This window comes from Myiozetetes cayanensis, unplaced genomic scaffold, assembly GCF_022539395.1.
Source record: "Myiozetetes cayanensis isolate MyiCay16 unplaced genomic scaffold, myiCay2020 scf23, whole genome shotgun sequence".
NCBI classification, from domain to species: domain Eukaryota; kingdom Metazoa; phylum Chordata; class Aves; order Passeriformes; family Tyrannidae; genus Myiozetetes; species Myiozetetes cayanensis.
In genome coordinates, this window is record NW_026087445.1 from 10,685,275 (window position 1) to 10,713,063 (window position 27,789).

Consider the following 27,789-nt stretch of genomic DNA (forward strand, 5'->3'; position numbering starts at 1 on the left):
GTTGTCTTAGGTGGAATATCATGAATATATAATGGACAACTCCACTCCTCCCTTCTGTCAGTGGAACTGAATTTCTGACAACATCAGTAGGGGCAGTCAAGTCTAGAAGGTTCTTAGTAGAAGCTCAGTCCATCCAGTTTGGTCACCAACAAAACAATTTGTATTATATTTACAGTCATTCAGAGAGATTACCAGCCCTCTGTTTTGAGGAAGTATAGGAAATAAAATAAAAATTTGTCTGTCTGGTGTCTGTGCTTCCTGTCAGAGAAATTTTTTTTTTCCCCCTCCCCCTGAAAAAAACACCAAGACAGTTTTATTGCTGAAAACACTTGCATGCTTCTGAAATTACATGTGTTCTCCAGGCAGCTGGGGAGACTTTTCTTTCCTGCAGGGGGAAAAATGGCAAATGAACAATGCAATAAGAAACCATCGATACCCACAGAAAAATCTGCTAACACAAAAACTACCAGTATTTACAAACTGATACATAGATACTTTTTCATGAAGAAATTTTGTTAAGAAAAATATCAGTTAAAACAAAACAGATGTTTTTTTAACTACCTCTGCCAAAGGCAGAGCCAGTGTCATACTCTGAGGAGATAAATGAACAAAAAAATAAAATACAAAACTATAGATACTTATTTTAAAGTGAATTTTGCATTTACTTTAGTTGCTATGAAACATCTTTCCATATAATTTTATAGCGAAACAAAATACCAATTTGCTGTTCTTTTCCTTTCTCATTGCTTTGTTTTGACTTCTGGCAATGAAATGTCCTGAAATGCTACTTTGGCAGATAGATGTAACTTAGTGAGGAGTTATCAGAAAAAAACTAATATATTTTCAGCTTCTTCTAGAATTCAGGTCTGTGAATAAGTAGCAGTTGCCATAAACTACTATTAGTTTTTTAATTGTGCTTTCTGACTTTCACTTTATTGGAATTACCAATATTATTTGTTTGCCACGAGTAAACAACTGCTTCTATCCTGAAATTCTACTAACTGTAGGACTAGGTTTTAAAGCAAGAAATAGTCTGTGTATTTGTCGTCAACCTCCATTTTGTTACTGGGTAAGTTCTTAGAGTAAGAGGGTTAACATTTTCTGGTTGAAACTTACAGTTTTAGTCTTTTAACATGAGCTTATGCATGGATGGAAATACTTAACATTTTGGAATTTTGGTTGCCAAGTCTTACTTCCAACACACAAACATCCTTTAAACCTGGCACTTTCTGGGGTTTTATCCTGCTTTTTGACAGCTATTACTAAAAAATGCATCTGTATGTTACGGTGCAAAGTTCAATAAGAGGATGTCTGGTTAACAATTCTTTGTTCTTCAGCAAAAATAGCTACCCTTACATTCTAGATTTCTAAGTAACTTTATTTAGAACTTTTTTCAAGTTTGCAATCTCCACAAATTTCAGGGTTTTCTTGCACACTGGACAGGAAAGTTTCTTGTGACTGCATGCATTGAGGAAACTGCCAGCATTCTTCCATACAAAAAAAGAGATGAAGTGTGCTTCTAGAACACACTGTATTTCAGCAGTATAAAAAAAATTCAGGAGGGGTATGTGGGATCATTTATCAACCTTCTTATCCAGTCCAAATTTTAAGCCTCGTCAAATGATTTTGCCATGTAGAGGATTTTCCATTGTTGCTCACTAGCCCTCTGGCAACTGCTTAATCTTTAGGTTACTGACCTTTTTGACTTCTCTGACAAAGGTAGATTTTGCTCTCCCTAGTAGAGTGTCTGAGATTCTTTTTCTACATAAACATATGATTTCCAGTCTCATAAGACCAGACACAGACTGATCATGTGTCTTGTCAGATGCAGATTGGCATTTTTATCTGCAAAAGGTTTAAGTGCTGGTGATTGGGATTCAGAATATGTTTGGAAGTGCTTTTCCTGATGCTCACACAGGCACATGCAGACCTCCAGATCTCTAGTGTATGTTCTGCTTATCATCATGTGCAAAGTGATTTTCAGAGGCAGAATTCTCTTTAGCTTATTTTGCGTTTTCCTGTAAAGGTGTCAAAAGTTAGTAGTACACATTTGGAAAGTTGAACAGCATTTTGATTGAAACTGAATTTTTGGTTCTAAGAAAAGAAGAATGATTTAGAACTGTTGTTAAGGAGGACTCATTTCTGGTTTTTAAGGGAATTTTTGAATGTGTTTTCTAGGAACTAGCCAGCTGTGGATGGAATAAGAAAGAAAAACATGTCCTCGCTCCAAATATTGTTGCCTTTACTAGGAGGTTTAACCAGGTAAATAATTTGGTTACTGTCATGGACAGGTAGTGTTTGGCAGTTGTCTTTGAGTATAAGCACAACTACTCCTGTCAATTAAGACTATCTTTCCAAATGAGAATTAAGATTTTTAAATGACAATTCTTGTTTTCAATTGCTTTGTCCACATTTTCGTGTTTTTTCTCTAGACCATTTGTTCCTAATGTATTTTGCTATTGTGTCATGGTACAACATTAGCAATTCTGTTCCTTTTCCTGTGTTTCACTTGCTCTTTCAGTTATCTTGGTGTTGCCTCACTTCTCTACCTACCTCCTATACCCAGTGGTAAAACTTTTGGGTAGTTGCAGTGATACAGATGAGAATTCATGGGATAAGAACTCTTTTCCTTCCTACCCTGTTTTCTCCCTGGAGCATCTTGAAAGCTTGCAAATATTTCATCTAATAAAGTCAATTTTTTTGTAAATAAATTAAGTTATATGTGTTTACTTTATAGGTCAGTTTTTGGGTTGTACGAGAAATATTAACAGCACAGACCTTAAAAATAAGGGCAGAAATATTGAGCCATTTTGTGAAAATAGCTAAAGTAAGTGCAACATTCTTATACTATCATTCAAACTCTTAATTACTTTTCGTTTGTTTCTGCATTCCCCTGTGAACCATTGTTGGATTGCAGAGGGTAATGTTCTGGTTTACTACATCTGCGACGTTGTACCACTTGAATAGGATAAAGGCGTGACAACTGCTCTTTTCTACTTGATTAGATGAAACTACCCAGTTCAGCATGACTCACCTTGTACCTCTGCCTACCAAGTTTAAAAGTGGTTTGGCTTATTGATTGTCAGCTGTGTGTTGCTAATATCAGATGTGGTTGTATACTGTTCTGGTTTTTGTCTCCCACCCTTTTCAAAATTAACTTTTATGAAAAGAAGTTCCTTGCTTCTAAAACAGCTGTTGTGAGACTTGTGTTCCTACTTGTAATGTGTACTTGCTGGTATAAAGTACTGCTGTTAAAGCTCTGTTATTTTAGTGATTTTGAGCACTGCATTTTACTCTTGAAGTTTTATAAAGAATATATTTATTTAAAAATACATTTATCTGCTCCATGACCTCTGGTCATTCTGTATTTGTATGACCCTGTGTGACACAGCACTTGGATCAAAGTCCCAAGCGCTCGTCTTGTATGTGTGAAATATGTATGTGTGTAGATAATTAAAATAATATTTTCCACATAATACAAAACTTTTTTGTATTGTGAATATTTCCAGTCAGCTTACTTAGTATTTTTGTGCTTATAGAAGAAAATTTGTCTGAGTGAGTTCCTGGCACAAGTACATAGTCCCAGTACTAAGAGGCGATGGTCAACTTTGAGGTCCTGGGTTGTTCAGTTACAGTGTTTGTTTGGGGGATTTTTCTCCTGCAAAAAGGGGAACGCTGCCCTCTTTTTTTCTCTTTTTTCCCTTTCCCTTCTTTTCCCTCAATAAAGTCCATATCTTTCTCAAATGCTTCTGGGCAATGAATAAGTGGGTCACTGAAGGATGAATCCAGCTTCTTTTTAAGGTTTACAAAGAAGCTCCATGACAGCAATTCTCATTTTTCTATTTTACTAGGACTGTGTTGTATCAAGCATTATCATTTGAGACAGCTTTATTCCCAAGTATTGTCTACTGGAGACCAGTGTGTTTTGAGTAATTGTCAAAATAAATATAAATAATAAGTATAAAGTCCATTGAAGTGAGGTACATTTTTCCTGTGAAACAGATTACAAATCAAATATTGTTTTAATTCTGAGAGGGTCATCAGCATCTTTATTTAATGTTAAATTTTTAATTTCCCCAATTATACTAATTTTCAAGAACAATATGACAAATATTTTTTTCCTGTTTTCTGTTACTGAATGAACAACCTTAGAAAATAACAAATTCAAGTCAAATACAGTTTGTATTCTCACAACTGAAATGCCTGTTGTATCAATGGGTATATTTGGAAAATTGGCAACTTTTAAAGCAGTCTTAAGAATTTTGCACATGTCAGCGTGGGATAATACTGGTGTCTGTAGTCATTGATGGAAATATGAAAAAAAATCACGGTTTATTAATGGAGCTTTGAGATCAGTTAATTTTGTGTCCCTTTTCGGTGTGCTAAAAGCTATTATTCTCTTTTTTCAGAAGCTTCTAGAACTGAATAACCTTCATTCTCTGATGTCTGTAGTGTCAGCACTGCAAAGTGCACCCATCTTCAGGCTGACCAAAACCTGGGCTGTAAGTGTTGCTTTGACCATTGTCCTTTCTGTCTCCTTTGAGTTCTAAACTTTTCTGAACTCTTCAGAATTGCTAAGTCGTAAACTCTGGAATTTACATTCTTGTTTCTGAGGTAGCAGAAGCAGTGGTCAATTATGTGTTTTGTGAAAGTAGAGTTTTGGCTGCGTATTTGTAGACAGTCTTTCCCTGTAAATTTCCTGTTTTCCTGTCTGTTCTAGAAGCCACTGATTATGTGCTTAGGAGGACTTAGTTGAAAGTAATCTTAGAAAACCCTCCTACAGAATATGTATCAGTGTCCCATTATTCAAAACATAGTGTGTCATTTAATACATTGCCTAAAAGGAAGAAAAAATGTGTGCTACAGATATACAAGCATTAATTTTTTTTTTATTATTGTGCAATACATATAAATTTTTATTTATTTTAGAAATTAAAAACATAGATAATTCTGTTTCCAGAAATTCCATCTCTTGAATGCAAAATTTCTTAGCAAAACTCACAGTAAATTTAAATATTTTTTTAAAGAAGAATACACAATTACAAGTTAGGCCTGCAGTATATACTCTTTAACTATACAAAGGAGTAGGTAATTCTTAATAATTTAGTATTCCACCCAACATGGATCACATTAAGTGTTCAGAGCTTATAAATAAAGATGGCTATACTTCAGTCTTATCTACGTTTATCAAGCTTTTAAAATGCTTGTAACTTTCTTATGGTCTGATTGCTCAGAATTATGCTATAGTCTAATAAAAAATAAAAATAATAAAAAAGTAAGTGCCTGCTGTTTTGAGCAGCTTGCTGAAGTTGGAAGATAAACAAGGAAATTTCCTCCCACGTGAAAACCAGTGTGTGACTAATTTGACTTAGACCTGAAGAGGTGTAGTATGTGCTGTGCTCTTTGTAGACACAGTAGTTCAAAAATAAAATATGTTGCAGAGTCAGGGCCTCAAGAAATTCTCAGTGCTGATTAAAAGAAAACAGCACCATTATTCTGAAATATTTTCACTCTTGTCCTTTTTATGTTATTTTTTTATTAACAGCTAGTAGTACAAGCTAAGTAGTACAAGAACTGGAATTTTCCAGAGGAAGAGGTTATGAAGGAATGTGCTGTGGAGCAGCTGTCTGCTATCAGAAAGGACATATGCAAGACGCCAGTGTATAGTGCCATAAATTCTCCACTCATTCTGACTCAATTGGCTTTTAAAACCATCTTAAAAATACTGCTGGGGTTTCTTAAACCAGCTGAAACGGGGAATGTGTTTTTATAGCTACAGTTGCCTATTTCATGTTTATGTTTCAGTCTTCTGTTACTTTAGGATTTTTGCATTACTCTGTATTTTTCTGGTTTTCTGTAGTAAGTCTAGCAGTAGAAAATGTAGATTTAATATCAAAATGGTTTACTTTCTTCCAAAAATTTTTGTCATACTTTTAATAAGGCACTGTTGAAATGGCACAATTTACATTTATTTAGAGCATTTTCCATTGTTGTTTGTACCTCTAAATTCAGAGGATTTCAGCAATTCTGGTAAATTATGAGAACATTGGTGACTGTATAATAAATACTTTTTCTCTAAAAATTTAATATTGCTAAGCTTATTCAAAACTGATGTAGTGATATGGGAATCCTTTACAAAGTATTCAGAAATAATGGTCATATTTGTTCTTAGCTTAAGACTTGTGCTGAATTGCTTCTGTTTTTCTTGACAGGTAGCACATTTTCAAACAATACGCTGGTTTGGGTGATGACAATGAATTTAGTCTTTACTGTGCTTTCCTTTACTCAGTGTGATTCAGCAAGTTATTGTTGGCTTTGTGGGAATTTGTCTTTTAAAATTTTATGATCTGCATTTTCTCTGTAGCTTCTGAATCGTAAAGACAAGACCACCTTTGAGAAGTTGGACTACTTACTGTCTAAGGAAGATAATTACAAGAGGACACGAGAGTACATCAGAAGCTTAAAAATGGTTCCTACAATTCCGTATTTAGGTGAGTGTGAACCTTATGTATCTGTAGCTCATTGACTGACAAGTACTAATGTAGCCTGTTGTGCACATAAAGAATACTGCATATAGAAGGTATGGTTCACTCCACTTCCTATTTAAAGAAATTGGGTTAGGTTGAGATTTTTAGGTCATACAAATGTATATGTACTTTTGGCACGAGTATTTCTCTCAGGTGCCGAATAAATACATGTGTAATATAACATAAAGATGATTTAAAAAGAAGACCTTTATTTAAAATGCTGTCCAGTGTTCATAGTGTTTTTTTGTGACATGCACCAAGTAGCTATTTGGTGAACTGTTCTTGTTGTCAGTATTTCACCTGGGAATATTTCTGTACGCAGGTCATTGTTAGTGAATGTAGTCCAATATAATGAACTATTTAATGGTTTTGCTTGTGATTCAGTATGATGCTAAACTGGAGCTAACAAGGGTTAATGTTTTTAAATCACTGAACCTGGATAACAAGAGATCAAGAATTCTGCTCAGGCTTCCTAGACCAGAATTGTTATCTCTATATTAGTGACCCTCAATGCCTCAATAGATTCCTGTTCATGAACTCTTGCACTCTCTTTAAACACTTGTAAACTCCTTGCATGCTCAACACCCAGCTGGCAGGATTTCCGCAGCTCTGTCCAGTACCATATTTTTTTGCTGGAATTGAACATGGTATTTACTACCTTCACTAGATAAACCCTACTTTGTTCCTTGTGCAACTTGAGGCTACTCCTGACATGATGGACTTCAGTCTTTATCTCGTTTGCCTTCACACTAAATCTTCAGTTACCTCTCTTCCAAAAGGCAAAGTCCTTGGATTACTTGAGCATGCCTTGTACAGATGCCACTTGGCATCCTTGACAACCTGCCAAGGCAGTGTTTCAGTCCTGGATCTTTTTTTTTAGCGGGAGAGAGTGCACATGGACTGCCTGAAAAATTCAAGGTAGAAATGCAGGTTAGATTTATACTGTTACTTCAGAAAGTTTTTTGTGCTCTGCTTAATAATTCCTAACATTCTGTTAGCTCGATGTTTAGTAGCCATCAGAAACTGTTTATTGAAATCCCAAGATTATGCCTTTATTAGCAGTGGTTTGCCCTTTTCATTTTATTTGGAAAGTTAGGACTTTTCCCCCCCTTGTATCTAAAACTGTCTGTAGTTTTTTCGTTTTCTGTTTTGCTGTCCAAGCAGCTTGTCTCATAAATCCTTCTGCAGTTCCTCTTAGTCAGACCTTCTCTTTTCTCCCCTGAATTAGTTAATATTATCAAAAGATTTTTGTTCTGTTGTTCACTCCCATTTTCGGGTCATTTGCAAATATGTTGAGCAGCATGAGTCCCAGCACAAATTGCTGTGGATGCTTATCTAAAATACTTCTTATTTAATAAATTTGGCCATCTCTAGTGGCCATACTTAAAAAAAATGTTAATAACTTGGTATGAATTATTGAAACTTCTTAAAAAATAATTTCAGGTTAAAGGAATGTTTAGCTTATCAGAATATTCAAAGGAGACTAGTTTCAGTGAATAAGTATTTTCTCGAAGAAGACAGCATTATGTATAGAACAGATTCTTTAGTCTGTTTAAATGAACAAGTAGACTGATAGATCATGCTAGGAGTAAATAGTGAATATAAAACAAGTGAATGAGAGTGACAAAGTCTGAAGATCTACAGTTAATGGGGGTTGTGTTTCATGCTGAGCCTCTTGTCTCACTGCAAGAAAGTTACTTAGTTATGTTCTCATTCCATCTATGGCAGCCTGAGATTGTTTGAAATAAGCTGGAGAACGTACTGGCAAGTTAAACATCCACTTAAGTTGTCCAAGTACTCTCGTTTATAGAATTGCCTCATGGTCTTGTGAAGGAATATTTTAATACTATCCAGTTGTTAGGACATCACTCCAAGCCCGTCCTAAAAAAAAATTTAAATATTTCTGAAATGAACATGTGTTACAAACCTAATAAAAGAGACTTGGGTTATGAAAGTGAAAGAAAAAAAATCCACGTTACTGAATTACAAGGTTGAATCTGAAATTCCTGCTAGTGTCGAGGCAGCCTCTGTGAGACTTTTGAATCCTGCTGCATATGTCGTATTTTGTGTTGCGAGCATCAGAGACCCTCTCCCTGCTGATTGGAAAGACTAAGCAGTGTTGCTGCTCTTTTAAAGTAAGGTTTTCCTTGCATCCTAAGAGGTGCAGTTGAACCTTTGAGTAATCAGTACAGGAAACAACTACTGGTATGTTTACAACCTTAGGCTGTAATATGAGAGACTAATATATTCCTTACTAGGTTTAAAAGTACCATTAAAACATCCAGCAGTTGTTTTGTTTTCCAGACAGGTCTTCCAAGTTTAAAAAGAGAGAAAGAAAGAAATCAATCATGAGATTGGCAAGGCTGTCATAGAGAGTGTTGGAAGCATTTAGCCACAGTGTGATCTAAGAAAAAATAGCAGTCACAGTGTTTTGAAAATTCCTGTGTGTGGTGGCTATATCTACAGCTTTTTCCTGTCTTCACTTCTGGTGATCTTTTAGGTTGTATCTATATGTTACAGGATAGACAAAGACGGGTATCATCTGTTATAGTCCACAGGGTTCACTGAGTTGTGGCATTTTGTGTTGTTTTTTTTTTCCTTGGAATATAACAGTGGGGCTAATGCTGAAAATTTTGAATGATAAGAGTTTCAGGAAAGAACTGTTAGGAAATATGTATACAAGAGAATAACTAGTTGCCTTCTGAAGTAACTTCAATCTTGTGAGAGAGCTTTTTGCCTTAAGTGCTGTAGGTGGATCCCCGCTGTTTCGTTCCTGATACGTAGATGATGTATTAGTTGACAGAATTTTCTTTACTCTTCTGAAAAAGGTAGACATATTTCAAAAATTCTGAAGAGCAGCCTAAGTTTCTAGGAGTTTGCTGTTGCAGAACTATTTCTATGGAACTTTTTGAAATGAAGGAGAATTACAGGAGAATTGAAGCCATCATTCTCCATAGTGCTGCAGTTCTCTCCTATGTAAACTCACCTCTTGTTAATGATAGGTATGTAAGTGTATTGTATATGATTTTTAGACAGCACAGTGTTGTCAGAGATGTACTTTTGGGGAGTGATGAAATAAGAATGTAATTGAAACAACTGGAGATAATGAGGGAAACAGGAAAAACTAAGGCCTTTCATAGTTTATAGTTGTGCCATTGCTATAGTAGAGGGATCTAGTGCAAACAGTTCTGTTGTGTAAACTTAAAAAAAAAAAAGCATAATGAAATTTTGCAAATCTGTGATTCTGCCAATATACTTGCCAATAACTTCACGGTATAAGTTTGGAATTTCTTATGTTTAATTGTTTTTGATGTGCCACCCTTTGTGCTTAAAATTACTTTATGCAAATTTTATGTAAAAAGTTAAGCTATGTTCTCAGACATAAATCCAGGTCTTCATAACCTGACTTGTGCGTTATCGTTTTTAATTACATGGAGGAGTCTCTAGGTAAATCACTCATCTTTTAGGTAGAAAGGTTAAGAAATATGATTATTTTAACAAAAGACTGTCAGCTTGAACATGGGTTTAAAGCCTGTCATGAGTGTATGCTATGAAGATGTACTTGTAGCTGTATCTCCAGCAAGAAAAAGAGCACCTGTAGTAGCTTTTCTAGGGAATGCCTCATTCTTGAGATCTGCACAATGAATACCTGAAGTTCTCTGCATTCCTTCCTCAAGCCGAGCATGAAGTAGCCTTAATGCTACAATCCTATTTGGTAGAGCACTCTGGCCAGATCTAGTATTTCTTACCTAAAACTTAAATATTTTCCAGAGTTCAGCAGCTAAACCAGTGGCAGGTAAAGCTTGAATGCTGATTGAAAATTTAGGGCTTTTCAGATGACCTACAAAGAGTCCTTCCTTGTTGGACTGTGTGGAAATTCAGTATTTTTCTCAGCTGAAAATTATTTTTGCTTTTGATGTTGCAATATTTAAACACTTAACACATGAATAGTAGTTGTGTATCAGGGTTGATTTAAGTCACGAGGCAGAGGGATGTGTAGTTAAGTAATCTGAACTAAAACAGGATGAAATCTGAACATGTCAAAATAACATTTGTTGCTTTATTAAAGAATTACAATATGACAGGGGTAATCTAATATATTAAAAAAACTACTTTCAGTTATATACAACACATGCTACATTGCACATCATACTGTGGTAAAGAAGTGAAGAGGTAATGAGGGAAAAGTATGCAAGCACACACACATAAACACACAGGAAGTGTCTTACAGGCTTAGTGAAAAATATTGAACTTTTAGAGGCTTTTATTCTGCCTCTTTTATGTATTCTTTAACTTTTTTTTTTATTTTGCAGTAGTTGCTGTTTTGAAATGGGTGTGTTAGCAATCTGTTCTAGAAACCTACCTCAGAAGAATTTAGAATTATCCCAGTATGTATAAGTGTGACTGCCTCTAAATATAGATGAGTAAATCTGTTTAATAATTTGACAGTAATATATTTGTGAAATATGTTAAAAATAAATTCTCTTGGCTACAGATAACTTTTTAATATAATTTTCGTCTATAGGCTAAGGATATTAAATAGATTATAAACTGGTATCCATCATTTGCCTGCAAAGTTGGATAGTCCCTTTAATTTATATCTAGCCATTTCTGAGTACAGAGGCTACACAACAGGTAATGACTGAAGTCAGGTACAAAATACTGTGAGTTGTGTATAACATGTTGGCTATATAGCACATAATACCTGTTGTAAATCTGGATTAATTTCCATATGCAAGTAGCTACTTTATTTTGGTAGGAAGAATCATCAGTGTTTTTAATCTAAACGATTTGAATTAGTGGTGAATTCCACTTTGTAGAAGCAGATTATTAAAATTACCAAAGTGAAGGGGAAAGACTGGATTTATCGTGACAGTACTGGTTTGACTATCTGCTCTCAAAACAGAAGTATATGGTACTGACTTTATTCATGGCAGTTAACAAAGATTACACCATAATAATCACACTAATGTACATATACCAGCTACACAGTTCAAAGGATATGATTTCCTGTGTCAAATGATTGCTCATAATAATAATAATAAAAAACCTCTTGCTGTACAGTTTGTAGTATTTCCTGTATTTGAGAATATTTATACATAACATACAAAAATATTTAAATGTTGTGGCAGTATTTTTACCATCCAAAGTTAATTTACAGGGAATAAAAACCAGGAAGCTTATCTACAGTTCATCTAACTGCCAGTTCTAATAGTACCAATTGTACTGGTGTTCTGAATGTTATGGCAATTCCTCTCTTCAGCTTTTTTTTCCTGGGATTATTCTTGAAAATACAATATACAAGCCCTCATATCTTATCAATAAATGTACAATATCTTACATTCCTCATTTCTGAAAAGATAATTCCAGGTAATATCATATCTTTATGTGATTTTTAGAACAAGAAAGCAAACCAAGAGAAGAGTTACTTCAGTGAAATGTGTTAGGGTTAGGTCTTATCATCATAACAACTTTCTTTAGTGAGTATGATCCCCCCCGGAATTCAGCCCAATAAACACCATCCTGATATCGACTGCGGTAGTGCCCTCCCCGGTACCAGACTCCATTGAGATTGGAATGAGCACATGCATTGTACCACCATCCTCCCTTTTGGTAATGGGCACAGTTACCTGCAAAAGAAAGTTCCAGTTCAGTCTCAGAATTAAATGAAAAATATTACAGCAAGCAAGCTAAGCACAAAACTTTTTTTACCTGTATGTTTAATATGTACATACCATGTAGTAAAAGGTGAATTTAGGCTTCTTCAGGAAGCAACTCAGTAGTTATGTTCTACAGATACAGTTCATTATTGGTATTCTCCCTCGCTGGAAAATTTGTGTGCAGTACTGTCCCAAATAACCCTCCATAACATATTTTACAGACTCTTGTCTAGTGTAAATGAATTTTTGTTTTGGTGTTATTATTTATAAGGGTTAATACTATCGGTCTGTGCTTCATAAGGTAAAATTGACAAATCCTTTTGAAAGTGAAAATTCTATGTGTGTGTGTATGACCATTAGTATTTTTTCTTTTTCAAAAAAAGAAAAAAAATGGGGGGGAGGGAGGGGAGGGCAAAAAAAGGCAAGGCAGCTCAGGGCTCTGGTACCTGTGTACACATCATGGTCCCTGTCCAGCGTGGTGAACTGTTTGCCGTTGTGCCAAGTGAAGGAATCGCCTGCGTTGCCGTTGTAACGGCCCAGCCTCAGCTTGTAGTACTCACTCTCAGGCTCTAGCCTGAAGCTGGCATACTCAGCAAACACCTTCCGACCTGACCAGTCCTCCATTGTTATGAGCAGTTTGTAGTTGCCTTGATTTGTTAACCAGTAAATGTTTTCTAATCCAAGCCAATATTCTCCATCTATATTACCAAATCCTTGCTGTAAAGGAAGCAAGAGAGGCATGTTAATATTCTGCATCTGTGATAGTGGTAAACCTGAGCGTATTCTTAAATAGAAATCTGCAGTAACTTATTTTATAGAGACTTCCACTTTACCAATAATTTTTAAAGGGTGAAAAACATTCATCTGCTCACTTATCCTAACCTTGTATGTCTCCCAGTTCCTGAAAAAGTTGACAGAGCCATCCAGCCGTCTTTGAATGACTGTCCAGCCCCCAGGGTCATGCCGTTGATCACACCAGACCTGCATCAACTGGTTTGTGTTCTCTGGTTTCACAAGATAGATGGAGCTTGTGTCATGGCCATCTTCTAATGCTTGTAGACAGTCTCTCCAGGGCCCTGTGTCAAAACAGAAGGGCTTAGCATCAAACCCCCCTTGAGCATATCTTCAATGCAGGGCAGTATTTGAATAGATAGCTTTTTACAGTAGATTGGTTTTGCTGAATAGTGCATTTGTTTTCCTTCTTATTGAAGGTACAATATCCACCAAGTGTTTTCAAATGGATTCATTTATTATAACTTTATTTCTGGAACATCTCACAATAAATTACTGATAAAGGTTGATTTTTCTAAAAATTTATCTTTTTAAGGCAGCTGTACTTTGATCTTCGATTACATCTTCAAAGAAACTAAGTATGAATGACTCCATAGACACATATTAAGAATATCCTTTAGAAAACAAAACAGTAAGTTTGATCTTGATTCTGCCTTTGAGAAATTCAGCTTTTTAGATCCCCAGAAATGTCATTTGCACAGACATTAACAATGGAACTGGCAACATGAATTCAGATTGTAGGTTTTACTGTTGTAACCTTAAATGACAACACAATATAGAAATTACGCTTTTTTTAACATGGAGTGCTTGTGGGAGAAATTTTATATAAAGGAGAAGACTTTTAACGTACTTTGCATTCACAGAAATTACAGTTAATGCGCTTGCGTTTTCAGAAGAATACATTTTTTCCTTGAGTTCAGTAGAGTCCATAAAGACCTTACTCTTTTTGACAGTATTGTATATTTATGATTTTAAAAGAAATTTTCTCTATTGGGAAGATAGATTCCATTTTAATGAGTCTGAGAAATTTAGGAATAAGTGATTTTAGGAGTCTGTGTTGATATCTGCAGATAGACTCCCCCAGCTGCTTTGCCTTCTGAGCATAAGAGTGAAGTCAATAAGAATCCTCAGGATTTGAGATCAGAGACCCTGGATTGATTCCCCCTGCCCACTAAAAGAGGAAGGCTTGTCAAATCTTCTTATTAGGAGCCTTACTGAAGCACGTGTTGCTATCAAGAGTAACTTCTGTTTTAAATTATTTCAGTTCTTCTACACTTTTTCATAATTCACTGCCCAGCGCTAGTAATGGTACTGAGTAAATGAGTTTGAAATAAATTAGTTTCATAGAAATTATCTCAAGTGTTTTTGGGGTTGAGGGTTTTTTTTAATAACTATTTTAATCAGTAAGTCAGTGTACCAAGAGGCAATCCAAATGTTTGTTCTGTGGCCATGCTGTGTTCTTGTTGCCCTAGTCATATTCAGAGACTGTACGCTTCTAAGCCCCTTTTCCATCTCTGTTGTGGCTCACTATTCAGATTTCTGGCAGTTCAGGTGTAGATGCCGTGCTCTGTCACATAATTAATTACATGGCTTGTTATGAGAGGTGGGAGAAAACAAATGTAAAGGGCACTAGTAATTTATATGGCTCATGTTTATTTAATCACAATGTGTATGTAGTATGTGTAGTATGTGTACTTATTAAAAACAAAAAAGAACCTGTTAGTCAAAATCATTATTGAACTCCTTAAAATAGTCAACCACAGAGCTTTGATCTTCATAATAATTTATAGCAGTATACAGTATAGTATTTAGAGTGTTCAAATTTTGCAGTTTCTTTTAGGCCACATGGAAGCAGTGCTCTACTGTACACAGTTCTTTTCTCTGAAAGTGATTTAAGATCACTTAAGATAAGTACTTAAGATAAGTAGTTTTTAAGGAGTTTTCTACTACTTTTCCATGACAGGTGTTTTTTTTTCTCAGATATTAACTTTTCAAAATTTTGACTAAGGTATGTTCCCTTGAAAAAGTGTGAACACCCTGACTTTTGAGTAGGTAGTTTTGATAAAACCACCTCTAGGGAGTCAGAATCACAGAAAGCCTTGGGTTGGAAGGGATCTTAAAGATCATCTTGTTCCACTTTTCTGCCATGGGCAGGGACACCATGTAACAAACAATGTGGACAAAATGGACAAAATTAAATAAAGCTACTGAGAGTAGTAAGACTGTAGTAAGTCTGTGATCAAGGGAGAGTGTTGGTCTACTCATTTTTAAGAAAGGAAAGCTGTCAGATCAAAAGAAAGCATTTAATATTTTTCTTCCGTTTTGCTTAAGTTTTCATTCCACAGGTTGGCTGTGATCAGATGGTTAGGGTAGCCAGGAGCTTTGGTAAAGGTTGAGAACTCAAGAAATTGTACTGAAAGGACTGGATAAAATATGCATGGATTCTTTAACAGCAGCTGGACAGTTGTGGTGGTGGGTTCTTTTTGTTTTGTACAATACTGCTTATGGGTTTTTCCTAGTTCATTCCAGGCATGACTAAAGCTTTGTTCTTGGCATTAATTGTAGGGAGAGTTTTGTTTGAGGTGTGCTTTGTGAATGGAGAACATTGTGAAGGATGAGGAAAAGATATTAAATGTTTTATGCCCAAAAAGAAAGGGAAGGGGAGGAAGATACCCTGAAAAGTATAGGTTAATTAGCTTAACTTGCTTAAACAAATCAAAACCTGTAAATGAGAAAAGAAAAAGAGAAATTAATATTATAATGAATTTGTGCAGAAGAAGCACGAAACTTCTTTCCTAGTAAGTTATGTATTCTAGGGAGAAGGAGCAGATGTCAGACCTTGTCTTAGAACTGTGGACTGCAAAAGGGACCTCTGGAGATCAACATGAAAAATGGCTGGATAAGCAGCACTTTTCTCAGGTGAGGATCTGGGAGTTCTGCAAATTGATCTGTGTTAGCATTTGGCTTTTCAAAACAGGAAACATATGAGGATAGATAAACAAAAGTACTGTGCACTTGAAATAACTTTTCTGTTCGTGCTGTGTGATAGCGAAGCTTCAGCTCCAGTTTAAGCACTTGAAAGCGCAAGGAGGATGTGGAGCAAGAATGAATTTTCAAACCGTGTAACAGGAAAGGGAAAGGTCTTCAAAGAATGCTTGAAAGGTATTTCCGTTACAGATAGGGAAATACTGTACAAAGCTTGAACCTACTTTGAGATGGAAGTCAAAATGTAATTAATAAAGAGGCCATAGAGTATTGCTGCAAAGGAGTTGTAATAGACCTAATTTTCTTCAGAGAACTTTTTTTCTTACACAGTACATTAGAATCATGATATTTTTGGCAGAGGTTCTGCATGCCAGAGTGCAAGCTTTGGTGAGTTCATCTTTGGCAATACTGTGAAAATACTGCTTTGTAGCAAAGTGTTTTAGAGACTTTACAGACTTTAGAGACTTAAGTGCTTTGGACTGAAACACCTGCTCAAGTTTCTTTCATTGTGAATGTTTCCATGAAGAAATAAGATGGGGGTCTTTTGGTGTTTTGTTTGTTTGGTTTTTTTAACATGTGACAGTCGCATTATTTGATAATTCTAAAGAGTTTGTTGATGTCTTCTTCATTGCGAATAGCCATGAAATATACTGAGTGCAGTTCCCATGCATTACTCTGTTTCAGCTCTGAGTTCAGATGTCTGTGATACCTCATCTTTTTTCTGTCTATGCAAGTCTGTGTTGCCCACACACTGAAGAACAGACTTCTGTTATATGGAACATATATCTGAACTGTTTGTGGGGTTTTTTTTTAAATCTGAGGGACCATGGGTGAAATCAAATTTCTTTACCTGTTTTTTTTGTTACCACGTAGATCAATTGATCTTTAATGTGATTTCAGATCTTCTGATCTTGCTTGTGGCAGAACCCCTAAGACTCTCAGTGAGGACTGTATAATATCACTTACTATTCCACCACTTGCTTCCCTTTGCTCCTGTCTAGGGCACAAGTGCCCCACGTAAGGTACAGAGCATATATGGATTCTTTTTGGAGTAACACAAGCACAGTGTTATCACACAGATCAGCAAACTTGTAATAACTTCACAAATGTTCACACAAACAGTGCTAAACCCCTTCAGATGTCATGAGTTGTAGCAGTTCAGTCTTGAGCAAAGGTAAATAAAATTTAGATGACTGTTGAATAATGGGATTTTTCTGCAGGTCCTTTATCTTATACACGTAATATAAAAGGTCAGTTTGTCTGGGCAAAGTAACATGAGAAAAATGTGAGGCTAGTGTGTCTGAATCTTAAGAGTTAATTTTTTTACTTTCTTTCTATGCTTGTACTACAACATATCCACAAGATAATTACAGACAACATCAGATCTAAGAAATTTCAGTTCAAAGTAATTAATTTGCATTTATTTTGCTAAACAAATTCTGACTGCATTTTTGATATTACAGTTAAAATGTTTGCCACAGCATATTAGCATTAACTAATGAAGCCATGTCAGTAATATTACTTACCAGATGGTTTATCAGTTGAAGTCGGAATACTAGTAACTGCAGGCATGGTTGGTAAGGTAGGTGGCAGAATCTTTAAGTTCTGATCGCTCTGAATCTCATTAGTAGATATCTGGTTATTAATGCGATTGTAAGGGGGAGGCTGGTACACTTTATGCGGTGGTTGTGGAGTTTGTGGCAGTGGCTTTATGGATGGCATTCTTTGACAGTGTTCTTCCAGCTGGGCAATTATCATGGACTGATTATTGGCAATTGACATCAAATGTTGGTACTTGTGCTCTAAGTCTTTGTATTTGTTTGCAAGCTGCAACATATCTGCAGTTTGGTTCAAAATCTTATTTTCAAGTTGAGAAAGTTCTAAGGCGTTATCACGCTTTCGGATAATTTCATGTAGTAGCTGCATGTAGAGTTGCGTGACACGAGAATTCATGTTTCTGCTCTCTTTTCTTAAGAGTTTAACTTCATTAACAATTCCACCGTCCACCTCTACCAGTTGCTGGAGAGTTTCTATTTGTCTCTTTTGTTTAAGAAGTTCATTGTTAAGTAACTGTAATTCTTGTTTATTTACCCTGTTTTCAAGTAGAACTTCAGGCTCCTTAGAATTAACACAAATGGCACCTGTCACTCTCTGCTGAGGTACGATAAAGGTGTAAGTGCATTTGTCCTGCGTGTCACTGGAACGCTTATATCTGTTCATGTAAATGAATTCTTGATCTGTTTCCTTGTCATTGCCTTCAAACTGCTGTGCTTTACTTGTAGTAACTCCCAGAACAGTTACTAGCATTAAACAGATGAATCTTCTTGTCATCATGATCCTCTCGTTCTGGTTAAATATTCTTCTGCAAAGAACTTGTTAAAATCTGTTTAAAAATAAATTTAATAGTAAATAACAAATAGGACATCAATGTGGATTTACAAGTGATAATCTCTTCTAAGAAAACAGTACCCAGTAACTATGTTTACAAATGAGGTATTTTTCTTGTCCAGCCTGAATTTACGTTGGTTAAAGTGGACATCATAGGGAATAGTTGTGTCATTCTATGCTCAAAACTGCAGTTACTAGTTGCTAGTTCATTTAAAGCCTGCCAAGAACTATAAGAAACTAAGCAATAAATACCAGGATTTAAACTGGCCTTTCTTCCAGGCAAGTACCACAAAAGTTTCCAAGACTGGTGTTTTCATTTACATATGAATTATATTTTCAATTTCTTACAGTTACAAATAACAGCCTTTAAATGTAAACAGAATGTAAGTTAATATGTGTATTAATGCTGATAAAAGTTCTAAAAATATCAAATATTTCATTTGCAGTATTTTATAACTGCAGGTATATTGCAAGAGCTACAGCTTAGATGAAGTGTTACAATTTTACTTTATTCAGCAGTATTCAAATTCCATGGCTTAAAAAAAAAAAAAAAAGGAAAAACTTTAAATTAGTCCCTAATAATTATAAATTAAAAACTCTGCTACCCTGATATCACAGGCAGTAAAGTCTGTTATTTTTCCAGACTAGTGGAATTTACAACTGAAACAGTTATTGTGACTCTCAGTGGAGACACTGTCTTTACACTCAGCGTGGTCATCTCACTTCAGAGACCCTTCTTGGAAGGGGAAGAATACCTGTATATGTGCCTGGTGGACAGAGATGGTGCACAGCAATTCAGATCAGCTGGAAATGTCATTTGTCACAGTGCACGCTTTTGGTGACATTACCTGAACTTAGTTCTCCATGCAGATTCATATTCAAGGTGGAAAGCAGAGGCCTTCACAATCTCTTAAAAAAATAAGTCAATCCCAGAACTGTATAGGCACCGGTAGACCTGGAAACATGGGCTTAGCATTGTCACTGCTGCCAGGAACACCCCTGTCACATACCACTCTCTTATCATCTACTTGGACAGCACTTTGATGCCATATATTTCTGAAAGCTTTTTATTGTTGAATTTTAATAATCATGTATATACAACCTAATTTTCGTAAAATAAATGAGGGAAAAATGTAATATGGAGCTTTTCCAGTTTATAAAACGTGTTTGACACTTTTTAAAACCAAGGTGGTGTTACCATCATGTTTTTCTTTGCCTGTAAAACATTTCACATGGAGTAATCATTCAGTATGTAAATATCTGTCATCTTACTGCTTGGTCATCTTTAGTACAATGAAATCTTTTAAATTACATGTAATGGTGATAGTGACAGCTGTGAGCAACTGGAGTTAGTCCAGCCGAGCACAACCAGAATGGATAGCATGGAGAGCTGGAGGCAGGCAGACATGATGTATGAAGAGTAGCAGGGAGAGTGCAGTCTGTCCAGCCTCCAGAAGAGAAGGTGAAGTATTACTGCTGTCTTCAACCACTTCATGGGTGTTTGTAGAGAAGATGGATTTTTTTTCGAAGTGCACAGTAAAAGTATGCGGTGGATACAAATTACCTCAGATTAAAAATGGGTTGGGTTATATTAAAAAAAGAACTTCACCATGAGGATGTCTGAGGACTGAAGCAGTCACCCAAAGAGGTGGTAGAATCTCCACTTCTGGAAATCTGTGAAGTTGTGACTTAGGCAAGGCTCTGTGCAGTCTGATCTAATGTTGAAACTTGCCTTGCTTTGTAAGATGAAGATGAAGTCCCATCCAGTCTAAACTGTTCTATGATTCTAGGCAGCTGCTGACTTTTAAGGTTTTTTTTTTTTTTTTAAGTTTCAAGATAATGATGGATATGCATCCTTAATTATTCCTACTGAGAAGAGTACTGAGTTGTCATTCACATTTTTCTGTTTTTGTGAAATAAACCATACATACTTCTCTAAAAGATTCAAACAGAAGTGACCAGGACTTGATCTTTCTTAAAATTGATACAGACTTTTGCCTCAGTTTCTTAGTTGGAATAAACCTTTTTCATTTTGCAAATAGAAAGGAATGGTGCTTTACAGAACTTGTCAAGAATCTTGAAAACATGTTAGATGAAAATTTGGAGTTTGACGTGGTTTCTGTAAGCAAAGGAATGCTATTTGGAGTCCTGGAAAATAGAGAACATAAATTCACTCCAGACAGCTTTAACTTGCATAATCAGCATTTGCACAGCAGGTCACACTTGGAAAACCTGGCAGTTTTCCAGTCCTCGTGTTTCTGCACAGATGGCTGGTTTTGCAAACGTCTCTTGCATATAGGTATAAAATGGTTTTATTTCACTGCTGGAATTGTAATATCCTTTTTCCCCCTCCTCTAAACCTGCAATTATTATGACCACTGAAAAGAAACTGATTTTTTCCTCAGCATTCACTTCTGTTTTTACTACAGCACCTCATGTCTTTAACTGAGTGTGGGCTTTGGGACATTGTTTTCTGGCCAAAGAAATACAGATAACATCATATGACAGATTTTTCTCCATTTTTTTTTAAGAACTGTGTAAGAAAATAATGGAACAGAGTTCATCAGTCTTAACGTATCATCTTAACAATCATCTAGTCCCGCTGCCTGACACCAGAGCTGACGTGGGGCACTGACCCCCCTCTCAAAAAAGGAAGCCTTTCTGGGGTTTGATCACCGGTTGCAGAAGGCAAGCCACAGTGAATGACATCAGCACGACTACACTGTGCTGAAATTCTTCTCTGTCACGATCTTGCCTGCATGTCACCTTTTCTAAGATATTCTTCCTATATGAAAAAAACAGTGGAAGGACAAGGACATTGGTAGGAGAATGCCCCAGTACAAACAGAAACAACCATCAGCTGTCCTTCCTGCAGTCTCCTTACTGTTATATTCCTAAGTCTTTTATTGTCTACTTGTTTGGTTAAAAAAAAAAAGTGTTTAGAGTGAGGCCTATTTGTTGCATATTGTGAAGGATAACATAAATAAAAGACATTTCTTCCTTTCTGAAGTTGGATTAAAATGGAAGTTCGTAACCAACACGCTTGTTTGAAGAACTCTCAATGATTAATCTTTCAGGGAGAAAAAAGCTTGTTGGAGACGAGGAAGTGAGAAGCCAGTGAAACATTTTTAAGGAAGGAGTTAATTATTTTTAATATCTTCCTCTTTTTGAGTAGCAAAACATTAGATTCTTAGAATGTTAAGACTCCTTCCCATGTAAGAGGAAGATTATATCTGATGTCTAGGACATTAGCTTTCAGTTTTGCCATGTTGTACTTATGCCCAGTAATTTGATACTCACTGTGCCTGACTAGTGCCATTGCTGGTCACTCAGTTCTTCCTGTTCCTCTGGCTTAGCCCCTGCTGCTTCTCTCCCTCTGCCAGTAGCTCTTCTTCAGTGGACTGGGAGGGCCATATTTGTCCCTTTTGCAAAATTCCACTTAGGCAACTGTACACTTTTCAGCCTAAAGCACGCATGCAGGTTTGCAACAAATTTTTTTAATTACTGGAAATACAGTCCCTTATCCTCATGTGTAGTGACAGAACATTAACACAAAAGCATACAAACAAAAACCAGGTGAAAGAGGCACACTTAAAAAAGGCTGTTTTATTTTAATTAAACATCAAATGGAACTTCTAATCAGAAGAAGTATGGAAGTTTTAAGTAATTTCCTTTCTAGATTCTGGCTGTTCAAGACTTGTGTACTCATAAAAGCGTTTTTCATGAGAACCGAGTCAGGACAAACTTGCCCTGGTGCACATGCACCAAAACCCAGTTTTGTGTATGTTTACCCTATTTGGCAGTATATTTTACTTTTTATTCAGGCAAAATAATTTTTTTTTCTGTTTGTCTTTTGCCAGCATAACTGCATCTGTATGAAAACACTTGGCAGCATTATTGTGTGGCACATCATCCCAACAGTTTTATACTCGAGCCAGCACAAGCACTTTGGTTAGAATTGTGGCTTGTATCCCAAATATTGGCCTATCTGTGTATAGAACTGGAAGTAGGTAATAAGAAGTTGTTTGATTTGCTCATTCGTTGTTTACCCAACTGAGGATGTTTCTGTGATCTGGTGAAAAAAGAGGAAATAAACTTTCTGAAAGGGATATCTCAGCACTTGATTGTTTTTTCCTGCCCTTTAAAGGGAAAAAATAAATAAAATCTTACTTTGGCTTTGCTTTGGAACATCTTCCTGTCCTGTACTCTGTCTTGCTTATATGGGACTTTAGATTAGTCAAAATATGTTACCTTTTGATTTTTACAAATATCTTGACATTTTTGTTATGTTTCAAAAAGATTTGAGTATTTTAAAATCTAAAATTATAGAGGTGTTTCACAACCTAATTTTTAATTACTATCATGATCCTGAAATGCTAAAGGTAAAAATATTTCTACATGGAAAAATATTACTGTCTGGCAAATGTTCCCTTTTATTTTTTAACCAGGTTACCTTAAGAGGAAGCATTAAAAGTAGCAGTGTCAGCATGATGGCCCTTTTAGTTTGCAGCTACAAAATGCATGTCATTGTGGATATTCCAAACCGTATACCTTTTTTCCTTAGTTGTTGATTCTGATGCCATGCTTCAGAGGATCTCATTTTTACAAAAGAGACTGGTTAACTCTCTTTCATTTTACCTGTGGGATTTTTGAGTACAATTGAAGGTCTGTCTCCATCAGATGAAAAATAGGACTTGTAATAACATAATCATAAAATCATTAAGCTTACCTAAAAATGTTACCGGTACCGTTTGAATGCTGTGGCTGTTTTTTGTTGGATGAAACTAGTTCATAAAATAGACACTTGCATTATTACTCTAGAAGGAAATTCATTTATGAAAGCCTGAGTATATATTGTCAACACTCACATCTTGATCTCAAGTGGTTTTGCAATGCTGAGTCTTTCAGCCATTGAGAGATGAACATTTTGTGTCTAGGAGTTTGTACAATGTCTTTTTTACACCTGTGCTCTTCCATGCCCTGCAAAAAGTAGAACTGAAGCAGCAGGAAGACTGCTGACTGGTGGCTGAGCACTGAATTTTGTTACGTGTTACTTTGGATTACAAATCAGTTCAAGGAGGAAATGTTTTGATATTTAAGAAGGCATCATCTGTACTATAGCATTTTGGAGAAATACAAAAGCAAAATAATGACCTGTGTGAACCTTGTGTGGAAAACCTTGTGTAAGACAAGTGTAAAATAATTGCTTGGATTTCGTACCACAGTAGAAGTTTTGTATCTTAAATTGCATTATTATGTTATTCCTACAGATAAGGAACATAATAGATCTCAGTAGGTAAAAACAGTAGAATTGCTTCTTGCTGTTGCTCTTGTTTTTCTATAGATAGTAAACTGCTACAAAGCCAGAGAGCCATAGGTGTGACAGCATGATGCTGATTCATGGAAAGGCAGCTTTTGAACATGTGGGATGTGACACCGTCTCTACCTGTGGGGGCTGCTTTACAGAGAAGGCAATTTGCTGTGCTAAAACTGATGTTACACAAGCATTTCTGGGGACTTAAGTAGCTATTTGGATTGCAGTGTAGTTGAGTTTATTGCAAAGATAAGCAAAACCACTGCCACTGGTTTGAGGAGCTGATCCATCAAAACCTGATATATGATTAAGAAAGCAGCAATTCTCACTTTAACAAGTTAGGAAAGATTTTTAGAGGCTTGTATGTCACAGCTGAGGAACTAAGGATAATTACTGTAAACAAGGTGAAGGAGTAGGTTTCCTATGTGACTTCTTACACTTAAGCAGGAGTGCTCAGTAAGCTGTCAAATAAAATGGAATTCTCCATTTAAGTCACTGTATCTTTGGGATAACAGCTGTTGGTTTTACAACGATCACTGTCATTCAGCCCTCAGCCTCCATAAAAAGGCTCCTGGAGTATTAAATCCCTTAGAAAAGTTAAGTTCAGAATTTTGGAAATTATTTTTTTGTTATTCTAATTTTTTGTATAGAGTTTTATTTATGTGTCTTTTTCTCGTAATAGGTGATTTTTATTTCATTAAAGAGTGGACAGGCAAGGTCCAACACTTAGCATTTGTTCCCATCTCTCCAAATTGCTCTAACTCAGGAAGAGCTCATAGTCTAGAGGCTGGGTCGTTAAGTGCGCGCAGGCCCAATGTGCCAGAATTGAACGCACAGTAATTGAACTGACATCAAAGCTTTTTAGAAATACACAGATAAATGAAAATCACATTTATAAGGATGACACACACACTTTTGCACTACGCTCCTATTTTCTGATATCATTGTTTTGACTATGAATTAAAAAGCAGCAGTGATACCCTACGTACAGATGAGTTCATTCAGCTACAGTAAATGACTCTGTTACAAAATTCAGCTCTGCGGGTTAGTCAGCTGTTTTGTGCTGGTCAGTTTTAGTTTACCAGTACTTGGATGGTCTGGCTTTTCCTTCATACATCTGATATGCCATTTTTTGTGCAAAGTCCTCAAGCACTTACACATGTAAAGAAAGGCATGGTGTTAAGCTATTGCAGCGTTTTTCCTCTAAAAGATAAAAACTGCTGTATGTGATTGTGAATTCACACATAGTTTGATAATTGTGCATTCTAAAGAAGAAACATGAAAAGCTAGCAACAAATCTTCACTGTGTAATACTTTCTGTCTTTGATATTAAAAGGGTTTTTTGGATTAGTGCAGCTTTACATTTTTACTGCATTATAAAAGCAAATGAAGCAAGGGTGTTGAAAATGTAAAATCCTACTGTGAAAAGATCAGACAGTTTGGTTTTGGTTTTTGTTAACAAACATTAGGTTTTTGCTTCTGCAGAACCCTTTGATAGCCAGTGTTTGTGGACTTACAGTTAGCTGGCATGTTCCAGGCACCAGGCCAGCAATATGATCTGGATTTCACAACACCATTGTGATAAGACAGACAAGCATGAATTTTCTGCATCTGCTTGCTTTCTTACTCCCTTCCCCTTTTTTCAGAGCTTATGTTCTGATTTTACTCCTTCTCCCAAACATTTTCTTGCATAGAATTATATTAATCCATCCTCTCAGTTTTCACCTCTCAATTTACCTCTCAAAGGCAATCTTCATACTTGATGCAATTTATTAATTTTTGCTCTTTTCTAAGGAGAGGGATTTCCTTTAGAATTAACTTACGTAGTTTGATTTTTAGATGAAGAGTACTGCTGTGAAGAACCTGGATACTGATCTCTTTTTGCTTTTGTAAAAGGAAAGAGCAATTCACAGTGAAAACACAGCAAAGTAATATGTATGCCACATGTATTGGGAAAAGCCTTAAAGTTTTGTTTGAAGTTTTAATATAGGGAAGGGCTGACACATAGTAGCATGCAGTTTTAGTTATGAAAACATGATGTAAAACTAAATTGAAAAATTTAACTCCAAACTGATGGAGGGAATGACTTCGGGGGTTTTGCCACTAGTTACTTGTTTCCATTATAAGGACTGCCACACTGACATTAACCGATAGATTGCTTTAAGATACTCGTATTATAATGCAGTCACTACTCAGCTCTTCTGTTCACTTAAAACTGGTGATATTTTGGTTCAAGCACCAGTTCAGCCTTCTTAAAAGGAAATACTCTTCTCACTGAGGGGAATGGATGACTAAAGCAACACTTCAGAACGAGAGTGTCTTCATGACCTCTTGGAGAACTTTTGTTTTGAAATACTATCAAGTGCTGAAAGAAACTGCAGAAGGTTATGGATCTTTTGTGCTATGTAACTTTTTTCAAATTTTGGCAAAAGCTGCTTTTTCAAGAAGTCCAGATTTTCTTCTGGGTTACCAAGAATTTCGGTCGTGCTACTTGTGAATTGTTCTTTGTGCTTTACTAAAGTTCTGTCATAGATGTGGAATGTAATTACTGAAAGAGAGCACTGCTTTTGTTGTTGCTTCCCTTAACAGCGGCCTCACCTTATTTTCACTTAATCCAATCACTACCAGAAAGTGCTCATACTGTGTGTGCTTTATATATGTGCATGAACATTGTCCATAACAGTTCTTAAAAAGAGTCACATTTTAATAAATATGATTCATTTTGCCCGTGAAAAATAGCAGTTAGATCATATAATAACTATTTCATGCTTACACAAATGTACTCACAAATGCTAGGCTCTTTTTTTAAAATTAAATTTTTGCAAAATATTTCAAATACACATTTTATAGAATCTGTGAAAGTATCAGGAATTTTAATATCTCCTTGATCGGACATGAGTGTAAAAAAAAAAGAGTGGAGGTTTCCTTTTTTTGTATTTTTCTTCTATATAGTTAGTCCTTTAGAAAATAGCATGTCCTAGAAAATTTCTCAAAAGACATAAGCATTTGCGGCAAGTTTAAGGAAGTGTGAAGACCAGAGTTACACACAGAAATAAATAAGATTAAAAAAAAAAAATCCTGAAAATAATATCAAGAAGGCTTTCACTGCTTGGCATGTAATGTCTCAGCTCTCTTTACGTATTTTAATACGTGATGGTTTTTTTGTTGGGGTGTTGTTGGGTGTTTTTTTTTTTTTTTTTTTGGCTGGGGGTATTTTTTTGTTTTTTAAAGGCACAGAGCAGGCTTGCTGCTCCGAGGGAGCTGTGCTGTTTCTGCCAGGCTGTTCGCTGCCGGCTCCGTACGCCGGGCACTGCCCGGAGCCGCGCCCGTCCAGCATCCCGGCCCTGCCCGTCCTTACCCCGCCTCCTGGGGCCTCTCCCTCCGGCCCCGGGATATCGCCTCGATGACCCGCGGTCCGTGCTGCAGCCGGACGGGACGTACCTGGGGGAAGCGGCGCAGTTCTTCCCTTTTTCTCTGTTATCCTTCGTCAGGACCGTTTTGGGCTCGGCCGCCCAGGCTGAGCCCCGCGTCCGAACCGGGACCTTCCCGCCGGGCGCTCGGCGCTCCCGCCCGTCCCCTCACGCGGCCCGCAGCAGCCTCATTTGAACCCCAGCTCTTTGTGGCGGCTTGTCCTGGCTGGGGAAGGGGGAGAGAAGGCAAGGCAGCAGCGACCTGCCCGGCGCTGGTTGGACGGGCGAGCTGCCTCCGCCCCTGGGCTGCCGCGGCAGCGGCGCTGCCGGGAGGGGCTTTGAGCTTCGGCCCCGCCGGCTGAGCCCCCCCGCCCCGGAGCGGGACCCGGGCGCGGGGGAGGCCGAGTGTCAGCCGGGAGGCAGCGCTAATGCCCCTGGTCAGGCGGAATTCGGGAGGCCGCGGAGAACGCGGGTCGGGTGTGTCGGATGGAGTAAGGGTGTGGAACTGCTCGGGACTCGGCCCCGAAATGCCGGGGGGGTGGGGGGGGCACTTCCTGCCGGACGGTCCCGTTACGGTGCACTCGGGGAGTGGAGCTGGGTGTGCCTCATTACCGGCTCCCGGGCAGCGGCATGCAGGGGAGCGCACGGGCCTCCTCAGCACTTCTCAGGTTGTGTCTGTCAGGCAAAAGCTCGATCCTAGAAATAAAGGAAGA

At 36.9% G+C, this 27,789-nt stretch overlaps 2 protein-coding genes across 7 annotated transcripts in view; one reads left to right on the forward strand and one right to left on the reverse strand.

The window, feature by feature from the left end:
- Positions 1-27,789, forward strand: part of RALGPS1 (Ral GEF with PH domain and SH3 binding motif 1) — an 88,938-nt gene that overhangs the window by 14,847 nt on the left and 46,302 nt on the right. For 5 of the 6 annotated variants that reach the window (XR_007629442.1, XM_050320061.1, XM_050320060.1 and 2 more), the window contains 4 exons: positions 2,179-2,262; positions 2,738-2,827; positions 4,410-4,502; positions 6,365-6,491. Coding sequence is in view for 5 of the 6 variants with exons in the window: in XM_050320061.1 (XP_050176018.1) it covers positions 2,179-2,262; positions 2,738-2,827; positions 4,410-4,502; positions 6,365-6,491 (394 nt within the window). In the remaining variant the exon portion in view is untranslated. The remainder of the gene's footprint in view (positions 1-2,178; positions 2,263-2,737; positions 2,828-4,409; positions 4,503-6,364; positions 6,492-27,789) is intronic. The other variant, XM_050320064.1, reaches the window with a different exon arrangement.
- Positions 10,568-27,486, reverse strand: ANGPTL2 (angiopoietin like 2). The gene is made up of 5 exons (XM_050320066.1): positions 27,108-27,486; positions 17,491-18,347; positions 13,070-13,263; positions 12,634-12,904; positions 10,568-12,157 (listed from the first exon to the last, which is right to left on the reverse strand). Exons 2-5 carry the CDS (start codon positions 18,296-18,298, stop codon positions 11,958-11,960), a joined length of 1,473 nt encoding a protein of 490 aa, XP_050176023.1. The 5' UTR covers positions 18,299-18,347; positions 27,108-27,486; the 3' UTR covers positions 10,568-11,957.